This window comes from Impatiens glandulifera, chromosome 8 (genome assembly GCF_907164915.1).
Source record: "Impatiens glandulifera chromosome 8, dImpGla2.1, whole genome shotgun sequence".
Lineage (NCBI taxonomy): Eukaryota > Viridiplantae > Streptophyta > Magnoliopsida > Ericales > Balsaminaceae > Impatiens > Impatiens glandulifera.
The window spans coordinates 4,640,201-4,667,367 of record NC_061869.1 but is presented as its reverse complement, the minus strand read 5'-3'; the positions used below and the strand labels follow the sequence as shown (position 1 = coordinate 4,667,367).

General features: G+C 33.1%; 2 protein-coding genes across 2 annotated transcripts; both read right to left on the bottom strand.

The window, feature by feature from the left end:
- Window positions 1–22: 22 nt before the first annotated feature.
- LOC124911492 (tubulin-folding cofactor C) lies at window positions 23–1,385 on the bottom strand. Its single transcript, XM_047451988.1, has one exon. The coding sequence runs from the start codon at window positions 1,365–1,367 to the stop codon at window positions 357–359; it is 1,011 nt and encodes a 336-aa protein (XP_047307944.1). The 5' UTR covers window positions 1,368–1,385; the 3' UTR covers window positions 23–356.
- A 21,345-nt stretch (window positions 1,386–22,730) lies between these two features.
- On the bottom strand, window positions 22,731–23,244 carry LOC124912736. The gene is made up of 2 exons (XM_047453385.1): window positions 23,100–23,244; window positions 22,731–22,978 (listed from the first exon to the last, which is right to left on the bottom strand). The coding sequence occupies exons 1-2, from the start codon at window positions 23,242–23,244 to the stop codon at window positions 22,731–22,733; spliced, it is 393 nt and encodes a 130-aa protein (XP_047309341.1).
- Window positions 23,245–27,167: the final 3,923 nt, after the last annotated feature.

The following is a 27,167-nucleotide window of genomic DNA, read 5'->3' as shown; positions in this document are numbered from 1 at the left end:
AACCAAATTGAAAATCATTTTGGCCAAGCAAAACACCCAAATACACCTTCTTTGATACTCCATAACAAGCTTTCATACCGGTATAGTAATAAAGGGTAATGTAAATCTACTTTAAAAGATAGTTTGGTAATAGATAGTGATTGTGAGAAATAGTTCTTAGTTTCACTTCTTTCCTACATAATTCAACAAATTTCTTCAAAAGACCATAAATTGTACATGCTGTTGGTTATTCATCATCTTCAAATTGCATAAACATGAATAACATGAACACCATAATCTTTCTATGATTAATATGAGAACCCAAACTCGAAAAAGATGATAAACTATGATGAAAGAAACGAACCTCACAAGTTTCTTCAAGAGATTGTAATGGTGTTCAATCGTTCATTCTCAGGCAAAATGGACCAATTAGGAGATTGAACAGCTCGCAACCATCGAAAATCATCCACATTTGTCCAATTACCAGTTTCTTCATCCAGATTTGAATCTTTAAGATCTTTCTCAATTCCATTGTAAATCAAACAGTATGGCGCAAATCTTAATCCAGTGCTGTCTTCAATTATCGGCCGACTACGAACTCTAAGAAAGAAATCACTCTTTTTAGTATGATGAATCCTGATCTGATGTGACGCCAACACAAACACGCAATCCTCAGCTTCATCGATCAGAATCGAACCTGATACAGGTCCGACGTAAACTTTACAATTGTACAATCTATGAATAAATAACGCCCTACAGCAACCAGTCAAATGAACTTCACAGAACTTCAAATCCTCAATTGAGAACTCGCCTATATCCGAATCTGTGAAATCCTTGACTAGAATCTGATTCTCCTCATTCCTGAATGCCGGTGAATCGCGAACTGTAACTATGGAGGAAGTTCCAGATGCGGATTCGGATTCGGATTCAGATCCGATCTCGATAGATGGACCTGTTGAGGCTTTTTTGTTCTTGAACGCGAACCGTTTCTTAGGGGCGACATGAGAACTGACTTGTTCTAGTGTTTGTTTGAGATCTGAGATGAGTTTTAGGCTGTTACGAACCTCGTATGACGGTAAGAAATAGGAATTCTCAGCGACGAGCTTCTCGAGATTTGAGATTGAGATGGAAACACGTTCAATGTCGGATTTGAGATCGGATCTGAGATTTGATTCCGCGATTGTATGAAGTTTGACGATTTCAGAATCAATAGAGAGCTTGGATTCGGAAAAACGGTTAAGGAAGGATTGAGTGGATTCGAAGGAATCTGAACTTCGTGAGATAGATTGCTTACGGTTGGATAATCGTTCGAGCATCGCAGCATGTTTCTTCGCGTTCGCCGCCGTCGCCGGCGCCGCCGTGAGAGTTGTAGACTCTTCTTCCGCCATGATCTGATAGAGTAGCGAGAATGTTGATGATGATAGTTATCGGTTTAATAGTTAGATCCAAGGGACAGAAATTGAAGACGTGGCGCAATCTAGTTCCTTCAGTAAATAATAAAATCGGACAGTCAATAATTAAACGGCACCACAACTGGGCTAGAACTTTTTGGGCCTTTTAGTTACTAATATTGAAAAATATGCTTTTTTTTTTTTAACATGTAGATTAAAATTAATTAAAATGTAACTATCATGTTTCTCGCACAGGTAATAAAATAAAAAACTGTAAAAAAAATATTATGGTAAAAATGTGATAATATTTTTAATTTTATTTTTAACCATTTTAAGTTTATGAACGGGTCAACCCACAATCCGACTCAAAAATTCATTTACACTCACATTGCAGAACGATCTCTAAAACAATTGATACCGTTTGATTTCTCAACTCATTTAGTTTGTCCTCTAGAGTCCACTTCTTCCTCGTACTACGATTTAAAGGCGAGATAAAAACTATTGATGAACCACCGCGTTTATCAAATTTGGTGTTGAATTTAAAATATATAATTTTATTAGTCTAGTTGGTTAAAGGGTTGTCTTGTTTTGTTAGGTTGCAAGTTTGAACCATACCTATAGCATTTTTAATTTTATTTTTAACCGTTTTAAGTTTATGGCGGCTCAACCTACAATCCGACCCAAGTATCCATTTACTCTCACATATATATCCAAATTAACTACAGTTCTCGACCTGACACTCCACACACTTTAAAAATTAAGCATCATTATATATATATATAGATTAGTTAGTTAAAAAGTTGAACTTATATTGTTAAAATGTCTCGCGTTCATCAAATTTGGTTTAAATTTAAAATATAAAATATTATTAGCCTAGTTGGTTAAATGTTCCTAGGATCTGTTTTGATTTTGGACGATCAATCTGAGAAATGTTTTACGTGGGTTTTTCGGGCATGGGTTAGAGCAATGTCGGGTTCATGTCCGTATTCTATTATAGCTGGTCACGACGAGGTCATTCACTAGGGTTTTTCTAGGGACGCATCAGTGATTCTCTACGTGGCAAATCAAGGAAAATGAATAACTTTTGTTTCAATCTATGGACGACGAGTTCAAAAGAGAATACACAACTTGCGTTTCTCGGATTCAAAAACCGAACGAATTCGATTTCGAGTGGAACCTACTTTTGGAAAAGTATAGTTTAAAGGAGAATCATTGTTTTCATGAAATATATCAAATGTGTAAAAGTTGGGTTCCGTACAACTTCAAGAGTACATTTTCCATGGGCATTTCGATGGACAACGACGAAAACACGTCATTTTCCAGATTACCGAAACCGACCCACCATTCCCAAATCTCCATCATCCGAAACCGACCGTGCCTATCATATAAGCGTGCTGCTTCAACCTGAAAGCAAACCTCTTCCGCGCTTGAACCTAGTTCAAGGGTTTGTGACAGGTTGTGTAGTATTGAAACCCCGGTGTTAATCTCTAACAGGATTAACCACCACCTTACGAGTGTGAACCGCTAACCGGTCCAACCCCCGGTCCACCAGCGGCGATCTAGATCCTAACAATTGGTATCAGAAGTGCCTGCATCAGGGGCGACTGCATTGTCTCTACGGTAAGGGACCACACCTTCCGGCTTGATGAAGCCGAATTTGCCATCCTTCTCAATCTGCCCAAAGAAGGGTTCTCTGATTTCCCGACTATGGAGGGACTTGATGCATTCTACTATGGATTACTCTGCTCTGCAACCCTTGATCCGGTGGAAACCTATGGGTTAAAAACCCGCCTCTGTCGTAGTGCTCAGCTCCTTCTTGAGATCGTCACTCGGTCCATTCTGTGTCAATCCCCAAATCAGCGGTATTCAAAAAACACCTACAACATCATGACCCACATCTTCCACAAAACGACCATCAATTGGTCAGCGGTCCTCTTTCAAAACTTGAAGAACATGGTGCTGACCAAGAAAGGTCTCGGTTATGCACCTCACATCAGCAAGTTGATTCTCAAGTACCGGCCAGAGTTTGGACCGGGTACACCGGCATCCCCCTCAAACGTTCTTGATGCAAATGCGGTGGAAGAGAAGTTCTCCAGAATGGTGTTTACTTCTTAAGTGCCTATTTTTCGTATCACTCTTTCGGTTCCCTCTCTGTATTGCCTTTTGAATAAAATATCATTTTAGTTTCAATAACCGTACCTCTTAATTCTTTAAACATCTATCTAAGTAACCGGTTTACATCTTCAAATAACCTCGCTCTTATCCGGGCGTATAAAATCTGCTTAAAACTGTTAACACTCTAATCAATCAAAATGTCTGGTTAGACTTCGAAACCGCTCAATTTTTCGGCTTCAAAGAAAAGACCGCGTCGTCCATGACATAAGCATAGGTTTTTGGAGGGAAATCTCCCGCTCAAAGTTGCCGCCCACCTTTTCGTACTTTACCGCCCATAGTTTGGCGCCCTTTCATTTTGGAGGGAAAATTCCCGCCCATTCATGATGGGACGGTTGGGCTTCCAAACCATGTCTATAAAAGGAATCCTTAGTCATTTTCTTTCATTCTCACGCGAATTCACTTTCTCTCTCTAAGTTGTCTAATCCTTTTGAAGCGGTCATCTGAAGCGGCTATCTCTCTCTCTTTCTCAAACTCTTTAACATGGGTCGTGATTCGGCATTGTTCAAACTCTACTCTCAAGTGGATTTCGAGGAAATCCGGCTAAATGGGACAACCGAGGCGCAGAAAGTTATTGACCGACTGGTTAAAACCGGTCTGGGATATTTCCTAGACGGTCCTCACGTAATTTATAAAGATGCGGTCGAAGAATTCTTCAACACCGCAAACATCGCATACGACAGGATCATCGCGACGGTTTGCGGTTCCCAAATCGAGATCACCGAAGATTTGGTGGCCGAAAGCCTACGCCTTCCAAGAACCGGTCAGGACGCAACGGCAGAAATAGACCCGGAAATCTTTGAGGCAGCTTGCCACGTTCTGTCAGCATCTAAAGAACCGATCGCAACATCCGGGAGTAAACAAACGCTGAGGCCGGAGTTAATCCCGGCATGTGACATTTTCGCCAGGGCGATACTGGCAAGGGGAGGAAACTTCAGCAACCTTACCAAAGACAAAATCAAGATGTTGATCGGTCTAATGGAAGGAAAAGAGGTCAACTGGGCAAGATTAGTGTTCAGCAACCTCATGGACATGGTGAAACCGGACTCAACCCGGTCGTGGGGATACGCCGTGCCGCTCGGTAAGATATTCCTCCACTTAAAAATTAATCTCGGTCCCGGCACCGTTCTCGCAAAACGATGCCTCATTAGATCAAGGCAGTTCCTTGAAAGAACGCAGCCGGCCTCTAGTGCCACAGGTGGCCGAAAGAAGAAAGTTGCGAAGAAAGATGCCCCGACCAAAGCAAAGACCGGAGGAAAGGGGAAAGAAAAGATAATATTCTCAGACCCACCGCAACAAACAGAAGAAGAGGAATGGGCCTCTGAGCATACCGAAACGGAGAGGACCGATAATAGAACGGTCAACGACGATGATCAGTCGGTTTGGGGCCCAGAGGATGCCGAACCAATCAACAATCCTGAGACCACCGAAGGTGAAGAAGGGATTGATAAAGAAGCCGATGATGAAGGCTACAACACGGAGAAGGAGGAGGCCGAGGAAGCAGAGGCCGATAGATTAGCCCAGAAAATTATTCAGGGCATTATCCAGCGAGCCGAAGACGTCGAATAGCTATACTTGGAGTGGCATGAGCACCGGTTCAATACAACATATAAAGAAACCCTACCGGACTTCTCGGAAAAGGAATGCTACGACAGATTGGTGGAAGTGGAGGTCCTGATGTTGAACCTCACAAAATCCAACACAATTCAAGAGGTACAAAGCCGAACTTGTCTCTTGTTACCGAGGTTCACACTTCGGAACCTAAGAAAGCGCATCTGGAAAATTAAGAAAGAATTCTACGAGACGGGATCGGTGGATACCGTAGCGCCGCGGGTATTGACAAGGCTTGCAAAAGTCAAAATAGAATTACTTCAAGAAATCGAGCGGCTGGAAACGATATGCAGCGGAATGCAAGTACCGGTTTACACTGCTCCGGTAATCGACAGGTTTCCAGTTAACTGTCCAACACCTCTAGAAGATATTGAGGCACCGATACCAGAGGATGTTGAGGCACCAATATTAGATGTCGAGGTACCGATTTTGGAAAATGCGGTAACGACCTCGGAGGATGCGGCAACATTAGAACTTCCAAATGAGAATGCTGCACCGATAGACTCCAGTGAGAGAGCCGATCCAGATCCCACCGAGCAATCAACTCCTCCTCCACCACCGGAAGTCACCGTTTCAGTCCCTCCTAAAGAATGGATTGATGACCGACTTCAAAAGTTTGAAGCATCAGTTTCGGAGCGGATTGATGACCGACTTCAGAAGTTTGAAGTGTCTATATCGGAGCAGATTGATGACCGCGTACAAGAGCACGACGTGTCCAAGCTTCAACCATTCAAGGATAGATGCAACAACATAATTGATTCGGCCATGAAGTTCACCGACGTGACAAAGCAGCTGCTGGATCAACATCAAGCACGTCTCTCAGAACTCGGCATCGGACTGTGGGAAGAGGCCGGTGAGCGCGAAAAATGTGCTCAGCGAACCGCAACTCTGGAGGATGTGACTTCCAACTTAAAGAAGGATTTCGAACGGGTCGACACGACAATCGACCGGGTCTCAGTGCTGGAAAAGACAAACGAGAGTCTCGTGGCCGAAGTAAAGGCACTTACCGAACAGATGGCCGAAATTCTAAAAGCCAAGGAGAACGCGGATGCCGCAGCTATAGAGGTTGATGCTCTAGTGGCTAAATGGGTCCAGGATGCGCTGGACGCCGAAGCTAGCAAAAATAAAGAGGTACCGCGATCGTCTCAATTGACCGAAGCGGAAGTGGAGGCCGAAAGAATAAGAAGAGCAGAAGCCTTATATCCAGGGTATGCTGAGAAAGTGGCCAGTCAGGCTGCGGATGATGCCGCACGGCTAGAAAGGGAAGCACGAAGGCTGGCAGGCTATGCAAGGGAAAACGAGAAGAAGAAGAAAGCGGCCGCCTCCGTTTCAACACCGAAGAAGAGAAAGAGGGAGGTTCCTAAGAGAGTTCGGATAGTAGAGATGCTCAACAGGGTCTCTGAACCGGTCATCACGGGTACATCGCAGGAAGCCGACCAAGTCGAGGACGAAATCGAAGAATACCTACGGTCCCGTTCTAGAAGGCAACGATACTCCGAACCGACCGGTCAGCAGCAACCGAAGAAAAAGAAGAGCGCCTATGACTTCACGGACTCTGAATAGGGACTATCTTTCTTTTTAGCCTTCGTACTTCTATACATTCTGTCTTTTCCGGTTATCTATATATATAAATATATAAAGTTATTTTTGAATACCGGCCTTATTTTGCATTTCTACTTAGTTTTGATAATTTTAAATAAAATAATCAAAAAGGGAGAAATTGTTAGATAAAAGATAAAGACTCTTCCAAAACTTTTCTCTCAAATTTTTCGAAAAATTATCTAAGTCTTTTTCAAAAATCGGACAAACAAAACAACCGGCCTACGGTTGCAAACTTACATAGTTTTGATAATTTTAAATAAAATAATCAAAAAGGGAGAAATTGTTAGATAAATTCATACCGGTTCAAATAAACCTAACTTAAACAAACTTCCCATGTAGGAACAAGGAACCGGACCGGATGAACAAGAGAACCAATTAAAGGAACAAGGAACCGGACCGGATGAACAAGAGAACCAATTAAAGGTACCTAACCGGTCAAGTCACCATACCGATCAAGAGCATTCTGAACGTGACCGCACAAAGGATCGGCCAAAGCTTAAAACCAGATTCATCAAACAGCTGATCTTCTATAAGAGAAATAACCGGAAGAAGTCCGGTTACATCATACAGAAAGACATTCGGCCAAGACAAATGACCGGCCAGTACAAGAAGACACTTCGGGTATCTGTTGAGAACGATACCAAAGGAACAGACTGAATACTTCCATATCCATGCAAGTCTGAGGAAAGACTGTAGGCTGCAGAAGACAGTACTACTTCGGGATAAGGCAGAAAGGAAACCTTCCAAGTACAGACAACTGTCCAACAGACAGTGCCTACATCAAGTAAAAGACAAACCCGGCAGGTTTGTCGTACACACCGGAAGAACAGACCGCCAGGTCTGAGACAAAGCACCAGGTCCGAGGTTGACCGTCAGGTCTGAGGAAACGACCGCAGGTCTGAACCTCTGAGACACTGAATCACTACACCTCTGATCAGCCAATCAGATTCAAGGCAGTGAAATATGACCGTTGGCATATTTCACCTATAAAATGAGGTAGCTGAAGAAGAGTAAATGCAGTGACTCAAGCAGTAAGTAGAAACAGCAGCAACAAAAGAGTAAAAGCAACATATTCGAGAGATTTAGAAAACAAGTTCTAAGAGCATTTATTCTACAAGTGATAAGAGTGTGCTGTTCTAGAAAGTCTAAGTACTGAAAGTTAAAGTGTGTGTTACAATTTCGGTGCAAATTGTAAGAGTATTATCGAGCAGGAAATAAGTCTCGATCGGATTGTACTTGTATTCCTTAGTGAATATCCTTCTCGCGGTTTCGAGAGGAAGGGGTGACGTAGGAGTTTTATCTCCGAACATCCATAAAATCTGTTGTGTTATTTACTTTCTGCCGGCTTCATTACATAACCGACTGACTTAACCAAACCGACTTTATACTAATCATACCGAATATCCAGATTACCGAAACCGACCCACCATTCCCAAATCTCCATCATCCGAAACCGACCGTGCCTATCATATAAGCGTGCTGCTTCAACCTGAAAGCAAACCTCTTCCGCGCTTGAACCTAGTTCAAGGGTTTGTGACAGGTTGTGTAGTATTGAAACCCCGGTGTTAATCTCTAACAGGATTAACCACCACCCTACGAGTGTGAACCGCTAACCGGTCCAACCCCCGGTCCACCAGCGGCGATCTAGATCCTAACACAATTGTTCTCTTATTTCTTTATTATATAATTTGAAAATTTGATTGAAAATAGTTATTTTGTTTAGTCAATTTTCGAATATAGACGGTCACTAAGAAAATTAATAATCTTAAGACATATATATATGAGTACTTAAAAATGGTAAAAACCATATGTTTTACTTATATTATTATTATTATTTTTCAAATGATTAATTTTGCTAGACATTCTTATTTTTATTTTATTTTTAGATTTAAACTACTTTCAATGTTAATTCATATTCTTTATACACATACACATAGAAGGGTTTGAAATGGACGAATTGAAGATTGAACTGAAACAAGGATTAGAGTTCGATTCACTAGAAGCTGCATATGATTTATATGTTACATACGCAGAACAGAATGGATTCCAAACTGTTTCTCGTAGACCTAATCGTTCAAGAACAGACGGTTCAATTACTTCTCGAAGATACGGTTGTAAGGAATATGATTGTGGAGCGTTCATGAGAGTTAAATTAATGAATTATGGAAAATGGTCTATCGCTGATTTCAACATTGAACACTATCACCCTCACAAATCAAATGATCGCGAAACGCAAAACTCTATCGCCGTAGTTTTAGAAACGATTGGTACAAGTCGCTTCATTTGTATTTTCAGTTTCGTCAAGCAAAGGATACAAGTTTCTTTTACGCATTTCAAGTCGATGAGTTAAGAAAATGCGACAGCGTTTTCTGGGAAGATGTGCGGTCTAGATTCTCTCGCACCCAGTTCGGTGATGTGATCGTTTTCGATACATCCTATCGTAGTATGAGAAATAACGATTTTGTGCGATTTGCTTCGTTTGTCGGCCTTAACCACCATAAGAAACCGGTTCTCCTAGGATCTGCTTTGATTTTGGACGATCAATCTAAGGAATGTTTTACGTGGGTTTTTTGGGCATGGGTTAAAACAATCCCGGGTACGTGTCCGTATTCTATTATAGCTGGTCACGACGAGGCCATTCAAAAATCGATCACTAGGGTTTTTCTAGGGACGCATCAGCGATTCTCTATGTGGCAAATCAAGGAAAATAAACAACTTTTGTTTCAATCTATGGACGACGAGTTCAAAAGAGAATACACAACTTGCGTTTCTCGGATTCAAAAACCGAACGAATTCGATTCCGAGTGGAACCTACTTTTGGAAAAGTATAGTTTGAAGGAGAATCATTGTTTTCATGAAATATATCAAATGTGTAAAAGTTGGGTTTCGTACAACTTCAAGAGTACATTTTCCGTGGGCATTTCTATGGACAACGACGAAAACACGTCATTCTTTGGTAATACTATGTTCATGAGCGAGCAATCACCGGTGGGCGAGTTCTTAACACGTTACAAAAAATTTCTCAAGCAACGCCGAGAGTTGGAAAAGGAGAACGATTTAAACTCGTTCAATTCTCAAATTGAGTTACTCACAATCCATCCCATTGAGGAACAATGTAGACAACTTTACACAAACACGATATTCAAAGACTTTCAAAAAGGAGATATCGGAATGCTCGGAGAAAAATGGATAAAGCTAAACCTAAACGCGAATACACATCTTGATGAATATTTGGTGTATAAGTCATTTGAGAATGGAAATATCGAGAGGTATGGAGTCACATTTGATGATTTAAACCATCACGTTTTATGCACATGTAAAATGTTTCAATTAAAAGGTGTGTTATGCACACACGCTTTGAAATATTTCAGATTTTGTATATTAACGAGATTCCCTCTCAATATATACTTCATCGGTGGACGAAAACTGCCAAAACTGGTTTTATAAAGGATGTCGATTCGGCTCGAGGAGGGTCTCGAGATTTCAAGGACTGTATATTGTGGGCTTTAAGAGAAGAAGCCCGTAAATACTTTGAGTTAGGGACGTCGTCTCTTGAACGATACAAGTTTTCTTTCGAAATCTTGGAGGAAGGTCAAAAACGACTTTCCAATTCATTCGAATAGTTAGTGTTTATCATTTTTGAAAGTCTAAAAACAAGTTTATAATACTATCAATTGTAATTAGTAGGTGGAGAATCCGGTATATTCCAATTGTTCTCTTATTCCTTTATTATATAATTTGAAATTTGATTGAAAATAGTTATTTTGTTTAGTTAATTTTCGAATATAGACGGTCACTAAGAAAACTAATAATCTTAAAACATATTTATATGAGTACTTAAAAATGGTAAAAATCATATGTTTTTGTTAGATAAATTCATACCGGTTCAAATAAACCTAACTTAAACAAACTTCCCATGCAGGAACAAGGAACCGGACCGGATGAACAAGAGAACCAATTAAAGGAACAAGGAACCGGACCGGATGAACAAGAGAACCAATTAAAGGTACCTAACCGGTCAAGTCACCATACCGATCAAGAGCATTCTGAACGTGACCGCACAAAGGATCGGCCAAAGCTTAAAACCAGATTCATCAAACAGCCGATCTTCTATAAGAGAAATAACCGGAAGAAGTCCGGTTACATCATACAGAAAGACATTCGGCCAAGACAAATGACCGGCCAGTACAAGAAGACACTTCGGGTATCTATTGAGAACGATACCAAAGGAACAGACTGAATACTTCCATATCCATGCAAGTCTGAGGAAAGACTGTAGGCTGCAGAAGACAGTACTACCGGATCATTCCACTTCGGGATAAGGCAGAAAGGAAACCTTCCAAGTACAGACAACTGTCCAACAGACAGTGCCTACATCAAGTAAAAGACAAACCCGGCAGGTTTGTCGTACACACCGGAAGAACAGACCGCCAGGTCTGAGACAAAGCACCAGGTCCGAGGTTGACCGTCAGGTCTGAGGAAACGACCGCAGGTCTGAACCTCTGAGACACTGAATCACTGCACCTCTGATCAGCCAATCAGATTCAAGGCAGTGAAATATGACCGTTGACATATTTCACCTATAAAAGGAGGTAGCTGAAGAAGAGTAAATGTAGTGACTCAAGCAGTAAGTAGAAACAGCAGCAACAAAAGAGTAAAAGCAACATATTCGAGAGATTTAGAAAACAAGTTCTAAGAGCATTTATTCTACAAGTGATAAGAGTGTGTTGTTCTAGAAAGTCTAAGTACTGAAAGTTAAAGTGTGTGTTACAATTTCGGTGCAAATTGTAAGAGTATTATCGAGCAGGAAATAAGTCTCGATCGGATTGTACTTGTATTCCTTAGTGAATATCCTTCTCGCGGTTTCGAGAGGAAGGGGTGACGTAGGAGTTTTATCTCCGAACATCCATAAAATCTGTTGTGTTATTTACTTTCTGCCGGCTTCATTACATAACCGACTGACTTAACCAAACCGACTTTATACTAATCATACCGAATATCTAGATTACCGAAACCGACCCACCATTCCCAAATCTCCATCATCCGAAACCGACCGTGCCTATCATATAAGCGTGCTGCTTCAACCTGAAAGCAAACCTCTTCCGCGCTTGAACCTAGTTCAAGGGTTTGTGACAGGTTGTGTAGTATTGAAACCCCGGTGTTAATCTCTAACAGGATTAACCACCACCCTACGAGTGTGAACCGCTAACCGGTCCAACCCCCGGTCCACCAGCGGCGATCTAGATCCTAACAGTTTTAATTATATTATTATTATTTTTCAAATGATTAATTTTGCTAGACATTCTTATTTTTATTTTTAGATTTAAACTACTTTCAATGTTAATTCATATTCTTTATACACATACACATAGAAGGGTTTGAAATGGACGAATTGAAGATTGAACTGAAATAAGGATTAGAGTTCGATTCACTAGAAGCTGCATATGATTTATATGTTACATATGCAGAACAAAATGAATTCCAAACTGTTCCTCGTAGACCTAATCGTTCAAGAACAGAAGGTTAAATTATTTTTCGAAGATACGGTTGTAAAGAATGTGATTGTGGAGCGTTCATGAGAGTTAAATTAATGAATTCTGGAAAATGGTCTATCGCTGATTTCAACATTGAACACTATCACCCTCACAAATCAAATGATCGTCAAACGCAAGAACTCCATCGCCGAAGTTTTAGAAACGATTGGTACAAGTCGCTTCATTTGTATTTTTAGTTTCTTCAAGCAGAGGATACGAGTTTCTTTTACGTCTTTCAAGTCGATGAGATAGGAAAACACGACAGCGTTTTCTGGGCAGATGGGCGTTCTAGATTCTCTCACACCCAGTTCGGTGACTTGATCGTTTTCGATACATCCTATCAAAGTATGAGAAATAGCGATTTGGTGCGATTTGTCGGCCTTAACCAACATAAGAAACCGGTTCTCTTAGAATCTGCTTTGATTTTGAACGATCAATCTGAGAAATGTTTTACGTGAGTTCGATTCACTAGAAGTTGCATATGCTTATATGTTACATACGCAGAACATAATGGATTCCAAATTGTTCCTCGTAGACCTAATCGTTCAAGAACATACAGTTCAATTACTTCTCAAAGATACGGTTGTAAGGAATGTGATTGTGGAGCGTTCATGAGAGTTAAATTAATGAATTCTGAAAAATGGTCTATTGTTGATTTCAACATTGAACACTATCACCCTCACATATCAAATGATCGCCAAACGCAAGAACTCTATCGCCGAAGTTTTAGAAACGATTGGTACAAGTCGCTTCATTTGTATTTTCAGTTTCGTCAAGCAAAGGATACAAGTTTCTTTTACGCCTTTCAAGTCGATGAATTAGGAAAATGCGGCAGCGTTTTTTGAACAGATGGGCGGTCTAGATTCTCTCGCACCCAGTTCAATGATGTGATTGTTTTTGATACATCCTATTGTATTATGAGAAATAGCGATTTGGTGCGATTTGCTTCATTTGTCGGCCTTAACCACCATAAGAAATCAGTTCTCCTAGAATCCGCTTTGATTTTGTACGATCAATCTAAGGAATGTTTTACGCGATTTCGATTCACTAGAAGCTGCATATGATTTATATGTTACATAAGCAGAAAAGATTGGATTCCAAACTGTTCCTCGTAGACCTAATCGTTCAAGAACAAACAGTTCAATTACTTATCGAAGATACGGTTGTAAGGAATATGATTGTGGAGCGTTCATGAGAGTTAAATTAATGAATTCTGAAAAATGGTCTATTGTTGATTTCAACATTGAACACTATCACCATCACATATCAAATGATCGTCAAACGCAAGAACTCTATCCCCAGGGTTTTTCTAGCGACGCATCAGTGATTCTCTACGTGGCAAATCAAGGAAAATGAACAACGTTTGTTTCAATCTATGGACGACGAGTTCAAACGCTAATACACAACTTACGTTTCTCGGATTCAAAAACCGAACGAATTCGATTCCGAGTGGAACCTACTTTTGGAAAAGTACAGTTTGAAGGAAAATCATTGTTTGCATGAAATATATCGAATGTGTAAAAGTTGGGTTCCGTACAACTTCAAGAGTACATTTTCCGTGGGCATTTCGATGGACAACGACGAAAACATGTCATTCTTCGGAAATACTATGTTCATGAGCGAGCAATCACCGATGGGAGAATTCTTAACACGTTACAAAAATGTTCTCAAGCAACGCCGAGAGGAGGAAAAGGAGGACGATTTAAACTCGTTCAATTCTCAAATTTAGTTACTCATAATCCATCCTATTGAGAAACAATGTAGACAACTTTACACAAACGAGATATTCAAAGACTTTCAAAAAGAGATATCAGAATGCTCGGAGTATAAATGGATAAAGCTAAAACTAAACGCCTATGTTGCACGGATACGGATACGGGTATCGTATCAAATACGATACAGATACGGCGATACGGAAAATTTTGAAAATATAGGATACGATACGTTTATGATATGCATATTGTTAAGAATTATTAAAATATATATATAATAATAATTAAAAAAAATAAAAAATAGTATTAGTTAGTTAATAACTTGATGTGAATTTTAAGTTTATCTAAAAAAACAGAGTAAGATAAGGGAATCTTGAGTCAAGAGGAGGAAATGTTAGTTGATGGTTAGTTTTGTTTTAAACATTTCAGTCCTCCTAAAATTTTTACTTTTTAAAAATTACCCAAAACGTATCCAAAAACGTATTCAAGTCGTATCCAAACCGTATCAGATAGGTCAACTCCATAAATTGGTGAAAATAATATTTGAAAAAAATATGTTTTTTATTTTTTTTTCTCTTTTGTACATAATTATTTCAGCTTCTACTATATACTCTCAAAAATTTCGAAAATAATTTATTATACATTAAAAGTCAAAATATTTATTAAATTATATGTGAAATGTCTATTAAAAAATAATATTGACACCATAAAATGCTTGTTTCAAAACTATATATATATATATATATATATATATATATATATTTATATTTATATTTATATTTATATTTATATTTATATTTATATTTATATTTATATTTATATTTATATTTATATTTATATTTAAGTGTTATTATATATATAATTTTATTTTGGTTAAACAATAACATTAATTATTATTTTTATTAAAAAATAATAATTCAATTTTATAATATTTTGTATAAAAAATAGATATTTATAATAATATTATAAATTAAATTATTAAATATTTATCAATCATTTAAAACATACCTAGTTAAATATATTTTGTATTATTTATATATATATAATCTATTTATTATATTTTTATATTATATATATAAATAATTAAAATATTAATACTATTCATTAAAATACAATTTTATTTATAGTTTTATTATAAAATATCTTATTAGGTTTTGTTATAAAAAAATTAATAATAATAAAAAAATTTAAAAAAAATTCTAAATCCTTGGAGGCAAAGAATTATCGGGTTTCTCTTGATTTCAAATCCTCGTCTTCTTTTGCTTCCCATTTTTTTCAAATCAAGATCGAATTTTTTCCTCTAGGTCTCTCTTATGTCGTCGTCTTCCTCCTTCGTCGCGTCGTCGTCACCCACCTCCTCTTCTCGTGCTACTTATACCTAAGTGCTACTTATACCTAAGGAGAAATGAGAGTCAATTTAAGAAATAACTGGACCTAAGGAGAAAGGAGAGACGAATTTGATGAGAAATTCATATAAAATGTGTAAAAATAATAATAAAATATTTTTTTCTAAATCTACGGAGACAGAGAATACTCGTCTTCCTCTTGATTTTGAATCATCGTCTTCATTCGCTTCCCATTTTTTTCAAATCAATATAAAATATTTTCCTCTATGTCTCTCTTGCGTCGTCGTCGCCCTCCTCCGATGCGTCATCGTCGCCCTTCTTCGTCACGTCGGCGTTGCCCTCCTCCTCTTCTTGTGCTACCTATACCTAAAGAGAAAGGAGTGTCGATTTAAGAAAGACCTAAACCTAAGGAGAAATGAGAGACGAATGTAACGCGATAATTTGATAAACCGTGAGAATTTGATTAGAAATTCATATAAAATGTGTAAAAATAAAAAATTAATTAATTTTAAATTTTAAAAAAAACTTTTCAAAATCCACGGAGGTAGAGAATTATCGGCTTCCTTTTAATTTTGAATCCTCGTATTCATTCGCTTCCCATTTTTCTTTAAATCAAAATCGAATATTTTCCTCTGGTCTCTCTTCCGTTGTCAACGCCCACCTCCTATTCTCGTGTTAACTATACCTAAAGAGAAAATAGAGACGATTGTACCGCGAGAATTTGATGAGAAATTCATATAAAATGTGTAAAAATTTGGTAGATATCACCCTAAATTTTTTGTTTTAAACATCATTATATAAATTATCTCCGTAATTTGGTAGATATCACCCTAATTAACTATACCTTACTTTTACTTTTGGCGTATTAATGTAAGGACTCGCATACCCACATGCACAATCACATATGTATAAATTCGTACAAATTCACCCACTCATACCCACATGCACAATCACATATATATTTATAAATTCACACAAATTCACCCACCACATCGACCACAAATTCACCCACTCATACCCACGTGCACAATTACATCTTTGGTCTCTAATATGAAATGTGAACACTTTAACCATTAGACCACTTGTGTTTTTTGAATTTAATTTAAAATTTTATGTATGTATAATCCTTGTTAATTAATAATAGATAAAATATATAATGAATAAAAGAAAATTAATTAATTAATTATATAAATAATAAATATGCATAGAAGGATAATATGAAAAAAAAAATTATATAAAATTCTCAAATTGAGTTATTCACAATCCATCCTATTGAGAAACAATGTAGACAACTTTACACAAACGCGATATTCAAAGACTTTCAAAAAGAGATATCAGAATGCTCGGAGTATAAATGGATAAAGTTAAACCTAAACGCCTATGTTGCACGAATACGGATACGGATACGGGTATCGTATCAAATACGATACGGATACGGGTATCGTATCAAATACGATACGGATACGGCGATACGACAAATTTTGAAAATATAGGATACGATACGTTTATGATACGCATATTGTTAAGAATTATTAAAATATATATATATATATATAATAATAATTAAAAAATTAAAAAATATTAATAGTTAGTTAATAACTTGATGTAATTTTAAGTTTATCTAAGAAAATAGAGTAAGATAAGGGAAGCTTGAGTCAAGAGGAGGAAATGTTAGTTTAGGGTTAGTTTTGTTTTAAACATTCCAGTCCTCCTAAAATTTTTACTTTTTAAAAATTACCCAAAACGTATTCAAGTCGTATCCAAACCGTATCGGATTGGTCAACTCCATAAAAAGTCAACGACACTTCTTTTGTCGTATCGTATCCGTATCCGTGTCGTATCCGTATCTGATACTCCAAATAAATTTTTTTTGGAGTATTCGTGCTACATAGCTAAACGCGATTACACATCTTGATAAATATTTAGTGTATAAGTCATTTGAGAATGGAAATATCGAGAGGTATGGAGTCACATTTTATGATTTGAACCACCACGTTTTATGCACATGTAAAATGTTTCAACTTAAAGGTGTGTTATGTACACACGCTTTAAAGATATTTTCGATTTTGTATATTAACGAGATTCTCTCTCAATATATACTTCATTGGTGGACAAAATATGCCAAAATGGTTTTATAAGGGATGTCGATTCGGCTCGAGGAGGGTCTCGAGATTTCAAGGACTTTATGTTGTGGGCTTTAAGAGAAGAAGCCCGTAAATACTTTGAGTTAGGGACGTCGTCTCTTGAACGATACAAACTCGATTTCGAAATCTTGGAGGAAGGTAAAAACGACTTTCCAATTAATCTGAATAGTTAGTGTTTATCATTTTGTAAAGTCTAAAAACAGGTTTATAATACTATCAATTCTATTTAGTAGGTGGAGAATCCGGTATATTCCAATTGTGCTCTTATTCCTTTATTATATAATTTGAAATTTGATTGAAAATAGTTATTTTGTTTAGTCAATTTTCGAATATAGACTGTCACTAAAAAAACTAATAATCTTAAGACATATTTATGTCTTATTTATGTCCATGATTCCAACTAGTTAAACAAAAACATGTTAACATAAAATTGATTAAAAAATTAAAAATTATAAGATAAAATATAATTAACTATGAATAAATTTAATTACCAAACATGTGGTGTGTGGTAATATTTTAATATATGCATAATTATTAGCTATGTGATTTTCGAATGAAGTGTGTGAATACTATCTATTGTAACAACCGATTCAGAATATTTTATTGTTCTTGACTTTCTTTAATTTTATAGTTTGAATTTAATAAAAAATGTTTATTCTAATTAATTTTTTAATATAAGCTTTAATTAGACTAACATGATTTCTGTGCGATATAAACGGACAAATATATAAGAAAATTAAAATTTCTATATAAAAAAAAATGAATCACACTATATAATATATTAACGATTGCTATTTTAATCAAATACAATAAACATAAATTTTCACTTTAATTAAATTTTATTATATAAAAATTGACAAATTTAAATTTATTTTTTTATTTATATCTTTATACGTGAATTATAAAAAATTAATAATTATTTAAATTTTATTATATAAATTTTATCATTAAATTGTATTTGATATTAATTTTATAGTATCATAATTGTTAGACAATATATATATTAAATATATAATTTTTATTATAATTTTTCTTTAGAAATATTTTTTAAATATAACTAAAATAAAATAATACAAATATGGTCATTTATTCAAAATTTCAGTTTTTCGTTCTATTAATTTAATTTAAAATTTTCTTTTTTTAACGTGAATTATCAAACTATCTTAAATTGGTGAAAATAATATTTAAAAAAAATATGTTTTTATTTTTTTTTCTCTTTTGTACATAATTATTTCAGCTTCTATTATATACTCTCAAAAATTTCAAAAACAGTTTATTATACATTAAAAGTCAAAATATTAATTAAATTATATGTGAAATGTCTATTAAAATATATATATATATATATATATATATATATATATATATATATATATATATATATATATATATATATATATATATATATAATTTTATTTTGGTTAAACAATAACATTAATTATTATTTTTATTAAAAAAATAATAATTCAATTTTATAATATTTTGTATAACATATATATATTTATAATAATATTATAAATTAAATTAATAAATATTTATCAATCATTTAAAACATACCAAAACATAGTTAAATATATTTTGTATTAACTATATTTTGTATTATTTATATATATATATATAATCTATTTATTATATTTTTATATTATATATATAAATAATTAAAATATTAATATTATTCATTAAAATATAATTTTATTTATAGTTTTATTATCTCATTAGGTTTTGTTATAAAAAAATTAATAATAATAAAAAAAAATTTAAAAAATTCTAAATCCTTGGAGGCAAAGAATTATCGGGTTTTTCTTGATTTCAAATCCTCGTCTTCTTTTGCTTCCCATTTTTTTTTAAATCAAGATCAAATTTTTTCCTCTATGTCTCTCTTACGTCGTCGTCATCCTCCTTCGTCGCGTCGTCGTCACCCACCTCCTCTTCTTGTGCTACTTATACCTAAGTGTTACTTATACCTAAGGAGAAATGAGAGTCAATTTAAGAAAGACCTGGACCTAAGGAGAAAGGAGAGACGAATTTGATGAGAAATTCATATAAAATGTGTAAAAATAATAATAAAAAATTCTTTTTTAAATCTACGGAGACAGAGAATACTCGTCTTCCTCTTGATTTTGAATCATCGTCTTCATTCACTTTCCATTTTTTTTTAAATCAAGATAAAATATTTTCCTCTATGTCTCTCTTAAGTCGTCGTCGCCCTTCTTCGTCATGTCGGTGTTGCCCTCCTCCTCTTCTTGTGCTACCTATACCTAAAGAGAAAGGAGTGTCGATTTAAGAAAGACCTAAACTTAAGGAGAAAGGAGAGACGAATGTAACGCGAGAATTTGATTAGAAATTCATATAAAATGTGTAAAAATAAAAAATTAATTAATTTTAAATTTTAAAAAAAACTTTTCAAAATCCACGGAGGTAGAGAATTATCGGCTTCCTTTTAATTTTGAATCCTCGTATTCATTCGCTTCCCATTTTTCTTTAAATCAAAATCGAATATTTTCCTCTGGTCTCTCTTCCGTTGTCAACGTCCACCTCCTATTCTCGTGTTAACTATACCTAAAGAGAAAATAGAGACGATTGTACCGCGAGAATTTGATGAGAAATTCATATAAAATGTGTAAAAATTTGGTAGATATCACCCTAAATTTTTAGTTTTAAACATCATTATATATATTATCTATGTAATTTGGTAGATATCACCCTAATTAACTATACCTTACTTTTACTTTTGGCGCATTAATGTAAGGACTCGCATACCCACATACACAATCACATATGTATAAATTCGTACAAATTCACCCACTCATACCCACATGCACAATCACATATATATTTATAAATTCACACAAATTCACCCACCACATCGACCACAAATTCACCCACTCATACCCACGTGCACAATTACATCTTTGGTCTCTAATATGAAATGTGAACACTTTAACCATTAGACCACTTGTGTTTTTTGAATTTAATTTAAAATTTTATGTATGTATAATCCTTGTTAATTAATAATAGATAAAATATATAATGAATAAAAGAAAATTAATTAATTAATTATATAAATAATAAATATGCATAGAAGGATAATATGAAAAAAATATATATTTATATAAAATTAATGATAAAATATATTATATATAGATTTTCGTAGTGAAAAAACGCTTAATATTAATTTTTAAATAAATTAAAATATTTATAATTTTTATTTTATTAAAAATTATAAAAATTATGTGTAAGAAAATATGAAATATATATATATATAAATGAGAAAAAAGAAAATAAAAAATAAATTAATTATTAGTGTTACAAAACCGAAATTAATTAGGAAAGATATATTATAAATATAAGATAGAAATAATATAAAAGAGAAATTTGTAATTTTATTTTAAGTTTAATAAATTATTTAAACGTTATTATCTTTATATATATATATATATATATTTATATATATATATATAAAATTAAATATAAGTTTATATAAAATTAATGAAGAAAAATAATATATAATTATGAAAGAAAATTTAGTAAAATAAAATAAAAATAAATTAGAAAAAATAAATTAATAATTATGGTACATGAGATAAATTAGTAATTAAGAATAAGTAATTATGACAAGAGAGATAAACTGTTATAAAATATAATAAGTATACGAGATGTGGTGAGAGTAGAGATGGCAATGGGTACCCGTATGCCCGATACTCATGGGTACCCGATAGTCGGGTTTGGGTATTTTAAATCGGGGTCGGGCATGGGGAGAGGGAGAAGATACCCGTTCGGGTACGGGGTCAGGGATGGGGAGTGTGCTAAACCCAAACCTGATACCCAATTATATTAATATTAAAATTATTTTTTTATTAAAATTTAATTATGTGTGACTTTTTAAATGCTTCATCATTACAATTATATCATAAATATATCATTTAATTTGATCTTATCCACATTTTTAAACTCCAACTTTAAATTTCTTATATTCTCAAAAATAAAATATTTCTTTATATTAGTCTTCAACTTTTGTTTTAATAACAAAATATTACTTCTCTCTCATGCTCTTCATGTTCACTCTCTAATTTTTTTTCAATTTTCATTCTCATTTCTCTCCATATCTTTTTGAAGATCTACAAAAATAAGTATATTAGTAAGTAATATTTTTATTTGTACTTTTAACATTTCTATATTACTAATTTTAAAATTATTTATTAAAATTTTGTTTCTTTCTCTCCTATATTTATAATCTTTAATCGGGTAATGAGGTACCCGACAAATCGGAGATGGGGATAAAAATAGAGATACCCGTCGGGTTCGAGGTCGAAGTTGGGTAGTGAAATAAAAATCGGATTCGGGAATGAGTACTTATCTACCCGTCGAGTAGGGTACCCGTTGTCATCTCTAGGTGAGAGCGTGAATATCACCTTACATTTTATTTATTAAGCATCATTTTATATATATATATATTAGTTATACAATTATTTTTAAAAGTACACAAAAAAAAAAAAAAAAGGAAAAAAAAATATTTCACTAAATTCATAAACTTTACTATAAGATGATTATATATTGAAAGAGTCTCATCAAAATGAAAAGTGGTCAAGTTTAATATATGTTTTTGTTTGATTCAATGATTTATTTATTTAAAAATTTATTAGAAGAAAATCATCTCCATAAAAAAGAAAGGATTATATAAGAAAAATATGAAGAATAACTGATTTGATGTCATGTTTCTTAGTTTAATATTTGGTTGTCGATTACAAGTACAAAAATTAGTCGCAACAAAAACAATACATACAATAATATAAAAAAAATCCCGAAAACTCAATTAGCCACGACATCCCATGTTTTACATTATAGAAATGAGGGCAAGGCTAGAGTAAGTTCAGCGAGCTCATAATCTAGAACAGACCGACCAAATGATAAGTCATCCAAAAATAATTAATAAAAGTGAATCTACTGCCAAATATCTTTATTTTTAATTTGTTATGTACAAGTTGAATCATTTACAAAAAAAATGTAATGTATATGAAAAAACACTAGTAAGTAAAATTAAAATCAACCGTAAATCATAAATATAAACATGAAAAGAGCGCATAAATACTCAAACGATACAAATTTAAACTTACAAAATAAATTATTATTATCAAACATAATGTATTTAAAACATGTCACAATCACAATCCTTCATCAATTCATTCTAAAGTTTAAAACAACTGAAAAATAGACATGTCTTTAATTCTTACTATGATTATTAAAATTCACCATACAAGTCTTTCTTCACCCCAATATTGAGAAGCCCATCATCTCCAAATTTGAGTATAGACACCCGAGGGTCGACTGGCCCGGGCAGGAAGCACTCAAGACGGAATGTCCTTGACCTCGGAAATGTTTGGTGTAACATCCGAAGGGGAGTGGGTGCTTCCCTAAAGATCCTCGCTTCCGGGATCTTTCCTTCTATCACAACCCCTCCATATTTATAAATGGTGACCGAGAGCTCGCCTGAAAAATAAATCGGGGAAATCTACTTATGAAAATGAATTCATTTATAGTTTCTATAGATTCGACAAAATTAAAAGTCCCCACAAAATAGATTTTAAGCAAGTTTATGAATAAAGCTTACTAGATTCGACGAGCCCGATCCCTGGTAGAGCAACTTGGAGCAAATAGACCTCACTAGTTTGCCCAACATTATACATTCCAAAGCCAATGGGTGGTCCTAAGTTTGTAGGGCCTTCAATGGTGAGCTCAGGGGTATTATTCGTCATCTTTTCACCTAGGTATTCGTATGTTCATGAGTTTATCAATTTGTCAAGATCTCGAAAACACGTAAATTAAAATTTTCATGTAAAATTAAAATATAAGGAATGAGATCGAAAATTACAAATTTGAAACAAGGAGTAAATAAATTTTGAGATTTTATCTTTGGTAAAAATGAAAAAACCTTCTCTATCTTTATCTCTTCACATGAGCAAGATAGATGGGTTATAAATAAGTAAATTAGTAGGTCAAAAGATTTTCCTCTACCCATGCCACAAATTAAAAAAAAAAGGGGTTTTAAAGAAAGTTTTGACTATTGAATAATTTTAAAGTTGAAATCCAAAGAAATCATTATTAAATGTAACTAATGTATGACCCTATAGATAAAGATAACTAAATGTATCCCTTTATTTGTTTTTACTTTTTCTTTAATTAATTCAAATTTAATTAAATATCTATATATCTATATATATATTTTATTTTATTACTTGAAAAAGTAAAATTAATAAAAGCTAATATAAATAATATAAAATCTAATGTATTAATTTAGAAAATAATGTGTTATAGATGTATTTGTGGAAACAAAATTTAATGATTTCCTTATAACATTCTTCAATTTCTATGTTTTAAAAGAAGAAGAAAAAATCTCATTTTATTCATATATGTTTTGATAAAATAAGATGTGTTCATATTTTGCACAATAACCGTTTTTCATTTTGGGCCAGATTAAAGAGCCATAAAATTATCTTTTGAAATGATTATCTAAACTAAATTTAGTTAAATTAAATATAATTTGTTTTTAATCAAAATCAGATGATGTTAAAACTTTTAATCTAAGCTAAGCCTATTATAGTCAAAGTTACCCATGATGAGTAAATTTAGTTTATATTCAAATAACAATTAATTGTAGTGGTATTTAAGGTCTTTGAAAGACAAAATACATGTAAAATAGATAATGTGTAATCTCATGTTACAAATAATTTTGGTGACTAAATTTATAATTGATGATATTTTTATTAAATAATTTTTTTTAACAAAGTTTGAATAACATAAAATAGACAACAAACATGTTTTTAATTCATTGGGGCGAGTTTTGTCCATCAATCAGAACCGGATCATCATTAATATTAATAGTGAAGGAGTTACAAAAATATATATATATATATATATATATATATATATATATATATATATATATATATTTATACAATACGAAAATAACATAAGTTGCCACATTTTTATTTATCTTAAATTACCATGCATTTCTTAATTGATTTTTATTTAGTATGTTCTCATTTTTTTTAAATTAAAAGGTCGCACAAAAATAATTTCATACAAGTTTATGAAGAGAACTTAGTATATTGTATGAGATTGATGCACGGGGACATTATCTGACCAACATATTAGGATCTTCCTCTTTGAGCCGCTGTTATCCTGTCATCAATTTGAATCCAACAAATGAAATGAAATTAAAAAATAATATTGAAATTTAAACTTCAAATTACATAGTCATTTCAACCTTTGTTGAATCATCAATTAAACATTAATTGAGGAGAATCCAAGAATTGTAATACCTCTATCATTTGATTTAGTCTCGATAAGTACTCATAATCTGGATAACTCACAGATAGACCACGTCTTAGATCAAGGACTGAAATCATGATTTCTCTAACGATATCCATGCGAAACCCTGCAATACCAATTTAACACCTTGAATAAACGAGCGATGATAAATCGAATGTACTATGAAAAAGAAGGAATAACCTTGAATGAAATACAGTGCCCTTTACGATGGAAACAAGTCAGCCTCGTGTGTGGTTAAACAACAATCGTTAATGCAATATAGAGAAGTGATGTTTTTAGATAAAGAGATGTAACACCTTGAAAGGAGTGCGGCTAGAGATGCTTGAATGTGTTAGCTACCTAAACATATATATATATATAGGATTAGGGTTTCCTTCCGAGTATACTCATGGGCCTTGTCGGCCCAACCTTATGCGGCGCAAGATCCCCTTAACCCTAATCCTTTATTCTTACACTTCGTAGTGTTTTATGTTCAATAGGTTTTGTCATTTTGTAAACACTTATTATCATGTTTTTTTTTTATGGTTGAAAAAAATTTCTCTGATAGAGTTAAACTCTTTAGTTTTAATTCTATTTAGTGTGTGAATTTTATATCACTAATTTTAACTACTTAATTATCTATCTATATATATTGCACTTAAATTCTTAATTTATGAAATGTTTGATTATTTCCTAAATAATTATTTTTATATAAATATTGTGAAGCAAAACTCTAATTAAGTAATTAATTTTTCTTGGGATAAGAAATAAAATATTTATTTCATTCTATATTTAATAGGTATAAAACACTTTCTACCATTTTTTTTGTATGGTTGAAAGTTTACACGATCTCTATTTCAACTTAAAAAGTTTAAGGTAGAATCGAACTCATTTTCGATTTCTTAAAAAATATTTTTAACTATTTAATCTTAGTGAGTTTAATATAATATTTTTTAAATTAAGAGTTCAATATTGATTAACTTTGTAAATTTAATCTTTAAGAAGTTGTAAACTTTTTATTAAAATTAATATAAAAATCAAAATCAATTTATTAAAAAAATAGTATTTATTTTACCAAAGATATATATCCTTCATCACAAGAGAACTCATGTTAAAATATCACTAAAAACTGTCATTTGGCAAAAAGAATATATATATATATATATATATATATATATAATTTGAACCTCTATTAGTTTGATATCTTGAGCATGTTTTAGAATAGTCTTTTAACCATCTCTATCACAATTACTTTAAAATTGTCAAAAGTAAAAAGTGAAATTATATATATATATATATATATATATATATATATATATATATATATATATATATATATATATTAAAAATTGTAAAAGTGAAATTGATTTTATTTTTATTTAATATAAAAGATTTGATTGAATTAAATAAAATTATTTTAAGTGAAAAGTGGATGAAAAGGTGATTTTCCATAAATCTTTAGATCATGTCACATACACACACAAACTAATTAGATTTTTTTGTCAAATAAAATTTATTTTGAATTTTGAAAAAATAAAAATAAAACACATACTAAGATCACTAAGTTTCAAATTCATTTCAAATTAGTTTATAGTATAACTAAACAAATAACAAATAATTACAAATTTTGACTTAATCTGCAACTTTTTTTCATAAGTATTCTAATATTGCAACAAAGATTTGAACATGCTCATGTATGGTGTAAAATTGTATGAAAAACACTTGGAAACAATACTTTTAATGAATTTAGCGCAGAAATTCACAATCAAAAGTCTAGGTTTTTAGAATTACCCAAATTATAAACTTTATCGGAATGAAAATAATTGGGATCTAAGAGATCAAAAGATTACGGTTCGATTTCTACATAAAACGATTTGAATACTAGTCATTGTTATAATGTGTTATACTAGTCTCCTTAACTAAAAAAAAATCACCCAAAATATAATATAAACTCCATTTTAAATTAATATTACAACTAAATTTATCTTTAACGCAATATATTTTGAAATATTTATAAAATCACATGTAAGTTGCAATTAGTTGTACATAATTTGTAAATAACTAATTAAATAAGAACAAATAAGAGGAGAGCTAGTTTGAGAAGTTAGTGAAAATTTTACAATTTAAGTTATTTAATTATTGGTATATGGCATTAACAAATATTTGTGTTATATTAAGAATCACTCCTACCACATAAATTATTATTTTATAGTAGATTAAATACCAATTATCAGATTGCTCTTGTTTATTAATATTTTTTCAATTTGTTTTTACACAAAGATAAGTTATAAGTGTTGCTCTCTTTAGGGTATATGCACCACATTCATATAATTATTAATTTATTATTTTTTTTATGTTAAAAATAGTA